Source organism: Phaseolus vulgaris, chromosome 5 (genome assembly GCF_051622355.1).
Source record: "Phaseolus vulgaris cultivar YP4 chromosome 5, ASM5162235v1, whole genome shotgun sequence".
NCBI classification, from domain to species: Eukaryota; Viridiplantae; Streptophyta; class Magnoliopsida; order Fabales; family Fabaceae; genus Phaseolus; species Phaseolus vulgaris.
The window spans coordinates 20,613,210-20,625,668 of record NC_143502.1 but is presented as its reverse complement, the minus strand read 5'-3'; the positions used below and the strand labels follow the sequence as shown (position 1 = coordinate 20,625,668).

Here is a 12,459-nt window from a genome sequence, read left to right as displayed (position 1 = left end):
GGGCTGTCGTTCCGTCAGTGAACGTTGTCCTCAGCTCAATGTATCCCCGCACTTCCACCTGATCTCCGGCAAAACCGTAGAGACACCCGGTATATGGCCTCAGCTGATCAGGTGACAACTGTAACTTGTTGAATGTTGGCGAGAACATGACGTCTGCCGAGCTCCCTTGATCTACAAGTACTCTGTGCACTCGTCTTCCCGCTGTGATGAGAGAAATGACCACAGGGTCGTTGTCGTGCGGGACAACGTCCCGTAGATCAGCCTTCCTGAAGATAATGTCTACTTCAGGGTAATGACTCTCATTTACCGCATCTACCGCCATCACCGATCGAGCGTATCTCCTTCTTTGTGACGCTGTGCATCCCCCACCAGAGAAGCCTCCCGCGATGGTTTGCACTTCCCCATGCACAGGGACTTCATGCTGCTGTTCTCCAGTCTGGGATCCTGACGCGCGATCACCCTGCGGCTCACGCAGGTAATCTGCTAGAAAACCAGACTTCACCAACTCTGCCAGTTGGTGTCCCAGCGCCAAACAGGAGTGAAGTGTATGGCCAAAGGCCTGGTGAAACTCGCACCATTCATTCTTCTTCCTTCCAAGTACCTTATCTGTCTTCTCTGGTACTCGTAGTCTTGCTGCTACAGCAGGAAGGGCGATGAGATCCGCCAATCCCACCATGAAGTTGTATCTCGGGGGTGCGCTATTCTCCCTTGCACGCCCCCTGCTCTGGTCTTTGCCTGGTGCATAGGGACGAGGTTTTTCCCGCACCTTCTTCCCCTCCTTGGCCTCATGCACCCTTGCTTGCTGTGGCTTTCCTTGCCCTCCACGCGGTCTTGGTGGTGCAACACTTCCTCTCTTCTCAGAAACCTCTGTTTCTGCCACTATGTGCGCCACCGCACGTCGTCGGATCTCTGCAAAGGTGCTGGGATGGCTCCTGATGAGAGACTCGCTGAAGGGGCCAGGCAGTACTCCCTTCTTAAACGCGTGCACCAGCATATCTTCATCTTTGCTGGGCAGTCTAACCACTTGTGCTCCAAAGCGGTTGAGGTAGTCTTTCAGCGACTCACCTTGGTACTGGCGCACGTCGAACAAGTCGTATGACACCACTGCAGGTGCCTTGTTGACGATGTATTGCTCGGTGAAAAGCTTCGAAAACTGAGAGAAAGACGTGATATGCCCTTCTGGTAAACTCACGAACCACTCCATGGTGATTCCGCTCAATGTGCTCATGAACATTTTGCAGTACACAGCGTCTGAGCCCCCAGACAACATCATCTGGGTGTGGAACGCCGTCAGATGCGCCTCCGGGTCTTCTACCCCTTTGAACGATGCCTTCACCCCCACCAGGTTGGGAGGCACCATGGTTCCCATGATCTCAGGGGAGAATGGCATGGGGAATGCTCTTGGAGGTGAGGGTTGCCTAGACATTCTTTCGTCAACCACGCGTTCCCTCTGCGCCTGCAACGTCCTTCTCAACTCTTCGTTGACGCGATTCAGCTCGTCGTTCCTGCTCTGCGACGCGGCCAACTCCGCCTGCATCCTCTCTTGTTCAGCTTTTGACGCCGCAGCGTTATCCTGCAGCGTTCGCACCATCTCCAGGACCTGCGCCATTGTCACAGCTCCTTCGTCAGCAGACGGCGCAGGTGATGGTTGTCTGTTTCTAGGCATCTTTCTCTATCAAAGAAACTGATAAAACTCTGGTAAGCTTTAAAACTGTGGTATATATGGGACAACGATTCACCCTTGCCCCACGGTGGGCGCCAAATGATCCTGCCGGCAACTCGAACGTGGAGGAATCGCTTTGTAGCACTCTCTGCCCTGTCTACGTGACTGCGTCTTCTGCAGAATCACCCTCAGAACCTTCTCTTGGATCTCCAAATGTGACCTGCAAAACACACAGACGGCGCCTCTGGCGGCCGTTTGCACTCCGACGATCAAGTTAGTCCACAGAACCACCAAATGAGAAAACTAGTAGTGTGTGTGAAAAACTCTTACTCTCTGTTTTTCGTATCCCCCTTCTCTCCCTGATTCCTTCTTTTATCTCTCTGTCTCTGTTTCTGGGCATAACAGAATTCTGTTATGCTTTTCTGGCATGTGTCAGAACCCTGTTATGCTTTTCAGAGACAGTGTACCTGCAGAATCAGAGAGTGTGGGTGTCTGTGCGTGTCTGCGCTTGGCTGCGCCTGTCTGTACCCTTAATGGTACGGAGTGCACTTTTGTCTGGACCGCACCCCTCTCAGATGGTGACACGTGGAGGCCTGCAACTCACATCTAACCACACACGTCATTTACTGGAAGGGCTCTAGCGCTTCTCTTTGTGTGCCTAAGTTACGCCCTTGCGGAGTAACTTAGGATATTTCTCCCATCTGGGTAAATCGCATACTCTTAGGAGAACGTCGGGTGTGGCTGGTCTAGGCACACTCACCAAACGTTGCTCTCTGCGTAGGCGACTCACCCTTCACGATGCCACGCACGTAATGGGTTGAGGGAATCACCAATCACTGACTGGTTTACTAGTTCCCTCAGGCCACTCTCGTGCATGATTCCCTGAGGTGTGCTCATGCGAGATCCATGTGTAACGCTCTCGCTGGGAACCTCAGTCCCAGTTTAACTGCGTGTAACACGAGACCCCGATGACAATACACCCGATGACTGATCAGTGTTTATTTGCTTCTCGCGTTCTGCCCTCAGGCGTTAGCCTGAGAACTGGTCTGTTGGTGGCCACTTGGTTACTGACCACCGATCACCATTCTGGATGATCTGTCCCCCGACCTCTCTGCCGCCTGATCTATCGGTGGTCACTTGGTTACTGACCACCGATCACCGCTCTTGGCGATCGTCCCTCTGACCTCTCTGCCACCTGGTCCACGTGTCACCCTGCGAGTGGTCCACGTGGTTCTCTGCTGCTGACGTCATCGACTACCGATGACCGATCGGATCAAGTAGTATCATGCATAAGTAACTTAGCCAAAGAAGAGTCAGAAGTAGCACCCAAGTCAAGGATGCTCCAGATGATGGCACGTGTACAGCTGGATGCGAGCCACGTGTCCAGATGTGTATCTGCCAGGAGAGAGAAAGTATCCAGGTATATAAGAGTTTCCAACGAACTTCTGAGGTACGCACGTTCAGATTGTCTTCTTTACGCTTGCGAGTCTTGAGTATACTGAGAGAGAACATTGCACGGTTCCTTCAGAGTTCTTGAGTTTTACTCTTAGTAATTGGTGGTTCAGTCGCTGACTTGGGCGTCGGAGCGTGATCGGCCGCAGCGGCGCCGTTCTGTTCTTTTGCAGGTTCTTGAGGTGAATCGCGGTGAAAGACGGAGGTTGACGCGGCGCAGAAGTCGATCCAAGTTTGACGAGGCAAAGCTCCATCGTTTTGGTCAACAGGCAGGATCAATAAACAAGGTAAAACAAGACCTAACTCACCCACATACCACAAGTAAATATGAAAAAGACAAAGAAGGCCAAGTTGACATGGGTCTTATCCTTTCACCTCCAAGGTGTTTTCCTTCCTTATCTTTTTCATTACCCAAGGTTCCTATTTCAACACCATCTTGGTTCAAAAATGTTAGGCATGATTTTATACCTCCTAATGGTTCTCACCATTTAAGAGGTCTTTTTCCAAAACATATCGTCATTCCCAAACATATTTTTCCAACTTGGTCGATTTCTAGAACCTCCTTTTTTTGAAATTCCTTTGTTTCCAAATGCTAAGTCATGTTTACCTTTTTCTTCCACTTTTAAGTATAAAAATAAACTGACTTTGTTATATGCAGGGATTCAGAATTCGTGGACGAATTCTCTCCAACTCGAGGAGTATGATGAGAATCAAATAAAGGAGGCTTTTATTAATGAAGGAAGAGGGCATTCACCCTCACATTTGAAGTTCTTCCTTCTAGTCTTCTCAAAATTAAAAGAAGACATAAAATAAAGAGAGGATCAAGCCTAAAGCCAAAGAAGTCTACAAGCTTTCAAGAATGAGCTTCAATTAAATATCTCTCTTTATAGTTTCTTTTAAATTGTAAATAATATAGAATAGTGTTTAGAAAAATGCTTAGAGGGAAACATTAGACACCTCTTTTGTAAAAACATCTCTAGGCTTTAGTTTAGAAAATTCTAGAAGCTTGGGGAGTGAGCTTAGTAAGGGGGGCGTAAGCTTAGGAGCATTTTGGGTAGCTTAGGGAATAAGCTATGTAAATTACCAACCCTTGCTCCTATAAAAGGAGGGCTTAGGTCCTTCATAATACAAATTTGAATTTTGAATTAGAGAAACTCTACTCAATTTGAGAGAGAATTGGAGAGCTTTATGCCTTCCTCACTTAGTTTTATCTTGAGAGTTCTTTGGTTACCTCAAGTGGCGGCATGGCACACTCATCTTGGAGTCTCCATCCTCTAAGTGGCGTGATCATCCAACCAATCCTCCATCTTCATGAGCTTTCTCTTCTCCTTCCTTCCTTCTCTTTTTATGTTCATGTCTTAGCTTGTTTCCTTTGTTTTTCAGTTCGGTTTTCTAGTGTTCTTGTTGTTTTGCTTCGGTTCCTTTTTCTATTTGCTGTTTCTCATTGTTTCTTCTTCTTTTCTAGCTTAATTGTTCGGTGCATTTCTGTTCTTATGCATTTTGTTCGGTGCTTTTGCCTTTTCATTCAATTTGTTCGGTTCAATTTGACAATACATGGAACTTCCATATGAGTTTGGGTTTTGGTACTAGTCTTGGTGAGTTCTTGATCATAGAACCTTGATCCAATTCTATCATAAAGTGCCTATCTCATATCCAACTCAAGATGATTCCTAAGAATGTCAAGAATCGTTCATATTGTGCTATTGGAATCATATCATGCATGGTGCGAGTTTCACCAGGCGTTCGGTCACCCCATATGCAACTGCTTGGTGTTGGGGCATCAGTTGGACGAGTTGGTGAAGAGCGGGTTTCTAAATGACTATTTGGTAGAGTCACAACAACGTTAGGGGAAGATCAGGGGCATGAGATGCCTGTTCATGAGGAGATCCATACGATCTCAGGTGGATTCTCAAGAGGTGGTTGTACCTCCTCTCAGCGCAAGAGGTATACACGTTTCGTGATGTCGGTAAAAGCGCAGGTGGTGGATGACGTGCTCGATGTTGACTTGGCTTTCACGAAGGTCGACCTTCACGACGTCATCCCACATGATAATGACCCTGTGTGATTTCGGTGGTAACTGCAGGGAGGAAGGTGCACAAGGTATTAGTGGACCAGGGCAGTTCAACGGATGTAATGTTTTAGTCCACCTTTAACAAGTTGCAGTTGTCTCCTGACCAGCTCAGACCTATATTGGGTGCTTGTACGGATTTGCGGGGGATCAGGTGGAAGTGCAGGGGTATTTGGAGCTGAAGACTACCTTTACAGATGGCTCCGCATCTCGCACAGAGAATATCAGGTATCTAGTGGTTAACGCACACTCGGCTTATAATGTCTTGTTGGGAAGGCCAGCTCTAAACAGGTTAAGGGCGATGGTGATCAAGTTCGACCAACAAGAGGTCAAGAGATGCTATGAGAACAGTCTCAAGGCCCAGAGGGGGGTGTTCATGGTGGTGGAGCGCCTGCCCATCAAAGATGATTGCGCGGGAGTTGCACGCGCAGAAAGTGCTCGAGAGAGGCGACCCGAGCCAGTTGGGAACATGGTGGAAAGGAAGATTGGTGGCAAGACGTTTAAGCTAGGTAAGTCATTGGACCAAGTAGAGCAAGACCAGGTGGCTGGGGTGATAGCGTGTCATCTGGACGCTTTCGCATGGTCCGCCTGGGACATGCCAGGGATAGACCCGGACTTCTTGTGCCATCGCCTCACTATGGATACTAAGGTAAGGCCCGTTTGCCAGAGAAGAAGGAAGCTCAACGAAGAGAGGCGTCTGGTCATCCAGGAAGAGACGAAGAAGTTGTTGAACGTTGGCCAAATCAGGGAAATTCAATACCCTGAGTGGTTGGCGAACGTGGTCTTAGTAAAGAAGGCTAATGGGAAGTGGAGGATGTGCGTAGACTTCACTAATCTCAACAAGGTGTGCCCTAAAGACTCGTACCCCCTACCCAGTATCGACGCCTTGGTAGACAGCGCCTCGGGTTGTAGGATGCTCAGTTTCCTAGACGCGTTCTCAGGGTATAATCAGATCAAGATGTACCCAGGGACGAGTGCAAAACGACATTTATGACCGAGACATCCTGCTACTATTATACAGTGATGCCATTCGGTCTGAAGAATGCAAGAGCCACCTACCAGAGGCTGATGGACAGGCTCCTTGCACCCATGTTTGGGAGAAACGTCCACGCCTACGTAGATGATATGGTGGTGACCTCGCAGGAGAGGGGCTAGCACGTAGCTGACCTGGAAGAGCTATTTGCTACAATCGCGAAGTACCGCTTGAAGTTAAACCCCGAAAAGTGTGTGTTCGGGGTCGAGGCAGGGAAGTTTTTGGGTTTGCTACTCACCGAGCGTGGGATAGAGGCAAACCTAGAAAAGTGTGCGACAATTCTTGCTATGAGGAGCCCTGCCTCGGTAAAGGAGGTGTAGCAGCTGACGGGGCGGATGGCGGCCTTGTCCAGATTTGTATTCGCTGGAGGGGACAAGGGCCACCCTTATTTCTAGTGTTTGAGGAGAAACAACCGGTTCGTGTGGACCGTAGAGTGTGAGGAGGCATTCCTCAAGTTAAAGGAGTATCTGACCGCTCCTCCCGTGCTGTGCAAGCCACAGTTGGGCGTACCGCTCCGGCTGTATTTTGCAATAACGGAGCAAGCGATCAGCTCAGTCCTCGTTCAGGAGTAGGACCAGACGCAAATGCCAGTATACTTTGTAAGCAAGGTATTGCAGGGGCGAGAGGTGAGGTATCATGCCCTGGAGAAAGCGGCCCTAACCGTGGTGTTCGCGGCCAAGAGGCTTCTCCATTACTTCCAGAGCTTCACGGTGGTGGTAATGACGAACTTACCTATCTAGAAGGTGCTACAGAAGCCAGACGTAGCATGAAGAATGGTGCCCTGGGCGGTGGAGCTCTCGGAGTTCGACATTCATTATGAGCCCCGAGGCCCCATCAAGGGCAAGGTGTACGCAAATTTTGTAGTAGAACTCTCCTCAGGAGGAGCGCAACCAGAAGAGGAGGTCAGTTTTAGGTGGGTGCTCTCGGTGGATGGGTCCTCCAATCAGCAAGGGAGTGGAGCGGGTGTAATATTGGAAGGACCGACCAGACTGTTGATTGAGCAGGCCCTGAGGTTTACTTTTAAGGCAAGCAACAACCAGGCGGAGTACGAAGCCCTCATAGCTGGGATGCTCCTAGCCAAGGAGATGGGGGCACGCAGTTTACTAGTAAAGAGTGATTCCCAGCTAGTTACGGGTCAAGTCACCGGGGAGTACCAGGCCAAGGACCCACAGATGGTCGCGTACCTAGGGTATGTCCAAGTCTTGAGGAAGGCGTTCGCGGTGTTTGAGCTAGTGCACGTCCCAAGGGAGCAGAATGCTCGTGCTGACCTACTCGCCAAGTTGGCCAGTTTGGGCAAGGGGGGAAGGTAGAGGACGGTGATTCAAGAAACCCTCAAAACACCACGAACGTTTGTCGTTGATAACATGGTAGGTGTCCATCAGATCAGCACGTTTAAGGGAAGGGCGAGGAGTCACCGGTCGTTGACTCAAGAGACTCTAAGGACGTCCAGTGTGAGCGCCTACCCGATCTCGATGGAAAGGGAAGATCCCATGCAAGTATGCGTAGTTGAAGAGGAGGATACGTGGATGACGCCCTATAGGCGCTACCTTGCTGATGGGATACTTCCACTGGAGTTCGCGGAGTCCAAGAAGATAAAGAAGAACTCTGCCAAGTACACCCTTATCGATGGCGAACTGTATAGGCATGGTTTCACCCACCCGATTCTAGTGTGCGTTAGCGGAGACCAATGTACACGTATAATGGAAGAGCTCCATGAGGGGATTTGTGGTAGTCACGTGGGAGGACGGTCCTTGGCGTCGAAGGTTGTCCGTGCAGGTTACTACTGGCTCACAATGAGAGAAGATTGTATAAAGCACACCCAGCGGTGTAAACAGTGTCAACAACACGCCGACTAGCATAAGGCGCCACCATAAGAGTTGAGGTCGATTTACAGCCCATGGCCTTTCCACACGTGGGGTATCGACATTCTGGGGCCCTTCCCCTTGGCAATAAGGCAGATGAAGTATCTGGTAGTGGCTATCAAATACTTCACGAAGTGGATCGAAGCTGAGCCGGTCGCACAGATTACAACCCACAAGGTACAACACTTCGTATGGAAGAATATAGTATGTCGCTTTGGCGTGCTGAGGCGTCTCGTCTCTGATAACGGTACGCAGTTTGCAAGCCAGCAGCTGGGCAAGTTGTGTACAGAGGTCAGGATAAAGTAGGTGTTCGCATCGGTTGAGCACCCCCAGACAAATGGGCAGGTAGAATCCACCAACAGAGTCCTACTCAGAGGGCTGAAGAGAAGACTCGAGAAAGCTAAAGGGACCTGGGCGGAAGAGGTTCCCAGAATAGTGTGGGCCTACCACACCATGCCTCAGTCCACCACTGGAGAAACACCTTTCAGCTTGGTGTACGGGTCGGACGCGATGATTCCAATTGAGATTCAGGAGAGCTCGCCACACTTTCAGAGTTTCGTGGCCGAGGAGTCTAATGAAGAAAGGAAGGTGAACCTGGATCTACTGGACGAAGTAAGAAAGGAGGCAAGGATCAAAGCTGAGGCAGTAAAGAGAAGGGTATAGCATAAGCATAGCTCCAAGATAAAGCCCCGACACTTCCAAGTCGCTGACCTAGTAATGCGGAAGGCTCACCCATACCAGTTGGAGAACAAGCTGTCCCCCAAGTGGACTGGCCCCTTTAGGGTGACGAAAGTCCTGGGAAACGGGGCGTACAGGCTTGAGATCTTGGAGGGAGGCCCCATTCCTCGTACCTGGAATGCAGCCAACCTCAAGTTTTATTTCAGTTAAAAACTCTTGCATTGTATACAGTTTAAGGGGACACTCTTTTTCCCTTACAAGGGTTTTTTAATGAGGTCACCCAATAAAAAATTACATTTACAAGTATTCCTGAGTTTTCTGTACAATGCAGGGGAGAATGTCGTCGCTCTGGTGTTTAGACACCTCGATAGGTAGTGGCAGCCTCTTTCGGGGCGCCTTCTCCTTGAGCGTGGGCGCCAAGCGCGGACAACACGGTTCAGTAAGAAACGAACCTGTTACCTTGGTGTTTAGACACCTCAAGGAAGAATGGCAGTGCCTTGTGGTACGCCCCATCTCGAGCGTGGGCATCAAGCATAACTAGCAAAATTCCTGGTGATGAACTGGTCGCCTTGGTGTTTAGACACCTCGAGAGGGAGTGGCGATATCCTTCGGGACGCCTCCGCCTCGTGCGTGGGCACCAAGTGCATTGGTCGTCTTGGTGTTTAGACACCTCGCAGGGGAAGGCAGCTCCCTTTGGGAAGCCTCCTCCTCGAGCATGGGCACCAAGTGCACCGGTCGTCTAGGTGTTTAGACACTTCAAGGGAAGCAACAGTCTTCTTTGGAATGCCTCCTCCTTGAGTGTAGGCACCAAGTACGAACAGTAGGCTTCGGCCAGTTAAGTCCTCCTTCGCCTCTGAGCGAAGACGAAGCCAGAGACGCGCCTTGAGGGTAGACGCCCCAGGACAGCAAAATACAAGTAAGTATCAAGCAAAGAAGTTCTTTGTCCAAAGCAAGAGGTGAAGATAAGCACAACCGAAGGTTCACGCATGCTCGCTGCCTTCACAAGTAGTTAAGCAAGTTAAAGGAAGAGGGCGTAAGGGCGTGCTACCTAAAGATCAAAGTCTTAAAGAATCTCAAGAACATCGTGTGAAGTTAGCATCAGAGCGCTGTTAGCAAAAGCGGCAAGTAAAGGCACAAGCGGAGATAAGCAAAACATCTAAATTAAGGTACAAGTTACATTCAAAGTTATAAATGTTCTTAAGCATAAGATTTTAAAGCTTAAAAGACTAAGTGGCATTCTGTTGAGAACGCCTTGGCACGATCTGTCCGTCGACAATGTGGTTCCCTGTGGCAAAAGGCGAAGTGTCCATCTCAGGATGTTTGTAAACCACCTGAGCAAGGGCATCTTCAAACCCAGCATCATAAGCATCAGCAGCATCGTCAAGGAGTTTCACCTTGGCCTTCTCAAAGTCTTCAGCTTGGACAGTGAGCTCCACCTTAGTCTTCTCGAGGGCTTCGACCTTCTCAGTAAGCTCATCTTTGGTTCTCTCGAGGGCTTCAGTTTTCTCGGTGAGCTCAGCTTCCACCCTACCCAGATGCACCTCCCGGGCAATAGAGCGTTCCTCGAGATTGGCCATTTTGGCTTTGTTGGCCTCAACTTCTTCTTTGAGCTCCACCACCTCAGCACGTGGTGGCACCACTTTGTTGAGCAAGGTGGTGTACTTTTGGCATTCATCGTGAAGCTTCTTGTTGGCCTCCAGCTCAGCTTTTCAAAGAACGCCCAGCTCTTGGTTTAGTGCAGTTTCCCGAACGTAGAAGCTTTGAGCTTGTTTTGTCAGTTGCTCTTTCACCAAGGTTAGCTCTTCTGCCAGGGTTTGTTGCTCTTTGGCCTTCAACTCAGCCTCGTGGGAAAAGGATTTGGCACGAGCTAAGAGTTCCCCGGCTGAGAGTCAAGCTCTCCGGCACTGCCTCATGAGCAGAGCTCCCTGCGGCCCCTTTCTGGTAGCCTTTTAGGATTTGCTGAAGGACCAAGGGAAGCTCAAGCGTGGGGGCTGGCTTAGGTACGCTCTCGGCCCCATCTTCGAGTGCAAGAAGGTTGGGAAGAGAGGAAGCACTAGGAGGGTTGTCCCTGAGTGAGACAGGGCGCCTGGCAGAAGAAGAGTGAAAAGTGGCTACCATTGTGGATTTCCGCCTCTTGAAGGCAAGGCCCTCCACGATGTCCTCATCTTCGTCTGAACCTATGAGCACCACCCCTTTGTTTTTCTCTAGGGGGGCTGGAGGTGGGGAAGCCCTGACTATTGCCAAGGGCACCGCCGCAATGGGAACTGGAGAAGTGGGGGGAGGAGCAGCTTATGGAGAAGTAGGGGTGGGGGTGGTTTGAGAGGAAGAGGGTAGAGGAGCAGGCTGGGAGGCAGGACGTGGAGAGGCACCTGCCTTAGCAGTTGCGTCATCACGAGTGGACAAGACCTCAGCCAGCCTAGCCCTCTTCTCTGCGTTCAACACCATGCCTGTACCAAAGAAGAAGAGATAAGGACCAAGTAAACAAGAAAGAATCAGAGAATCAGTACAAATATAGGTTAGCAGATAAAGGAGAGCCATAAGTATAGTAGTGCATGAAGAAGATTAGGAATGGACTCCTATACCAATATAGCCAGCGAGCCCAATTGGGCTATATTCGTTCTTGATAAATTTTACAGTATTGAAAATCACCCCAGGCTGGCCAAAACCTGGCATACCCTGCGATCAGCTTAAGAGAGCTCATCCAAGGTCTTGGCCTTCTTGAGTTTGAGCTTCTCCACCCAGTATAGGTGAAATCCATCAAGGGCAGTGTAGTCACACTCAGAGCAGCATACCCTGAAGAATTTTCCTTTAAATCCTTTATAGGATTGCTGGAATAGAGTGAGGATAACTCTCCCAGTTATCCCGTTGAAGCTAACCCAGAGGTTCTTCCTAGGGCTTTTAGCTTCGAAGAAGTGTAGAAAAACATCTACTGAGGGGGCATGGCTGAAAAAGTTGCAGAGGATGGAGAAGGCCCTGATGAAGGCCCAACTGTTGCGATGCAGCTGAGTCGGGGCAACGTTGATCTCAGTTAGAAGCTCCCTCTCAAAGCTGTTGAAAGGGAGGCGCTGCCTAATGCGCTTAAAGACGGTTTAGTAAAAAAAGAAGAACGGCTCCCCGTCGTTGGCGCAGTTATCTACGCAGACTGGTTGATAAGAGTCAAGTAAAGGAGGTTTTTATTAATGAAGGAAGAGGCAATTCACCATCACACTTGAAGTTCTTCCTTCTAGTCTTCTCAAAATTAAAAGAAGACATAAAATAAAGAGAGGCCCAAGCCCAAACCCAAGTCCATCTTATGAAGGGCAAGGCCAAGTATTAAATAATAAAGAATATTGTTGAAGGTGCTTAGAGGGAAACATTAGAAACCTCTATTGTTAAAGCATCTTTTAGTCTTTAGTTAAGAGTCTTAGGGGGGGTGTGTTAGTAGATAGGTGTAGGAGTAAATAAGGAGGTGCCAAAGTGAGAGAAGGGATCACACCTTCCTCATGCTTTGTTTTAGGCGCAAATTCTAGAAGCTTTTTAGGAGGGAGTTTTTGAATATGTGTAGCTTACATTTCAGCACCTTAGGCTATAAATTAAGGTGCAGCCCTTGTATTTTTCAGATTGGAATTAATCTAAGAAAACTCTACTCAAATTTTGAGTGAACTTTGGAAAGCTTTTGGAGCCTTCTTCTCTAGTCTTATCTTGATGGATCAATGGAGTCCTC

At 49.2% G+C, this 12,459-nt stretch overlaps 1 protein-coding gene across 1 annotated transcript; it reads left to right on the top strand.

The window, feature by feature from the left end:
* The first annotated feature begins 7,688 nt into the window (after positions 1 to 7,688).
* On the top strand, positions 7,689 to 8,072 carry LOC137834093 (uncharacterized). The gene has a single exon (XM_068642158.2). The coding sequence runs from the start codon at positions 7,689 to 7,691 to the stop codon at positions 8,070 to 8,072; it is 384 nt and encodes a 127-aa protein (XP_068498259.2).
* Positions 8,073 to 12,459: the final 4,387 nt, after the last annotated feature.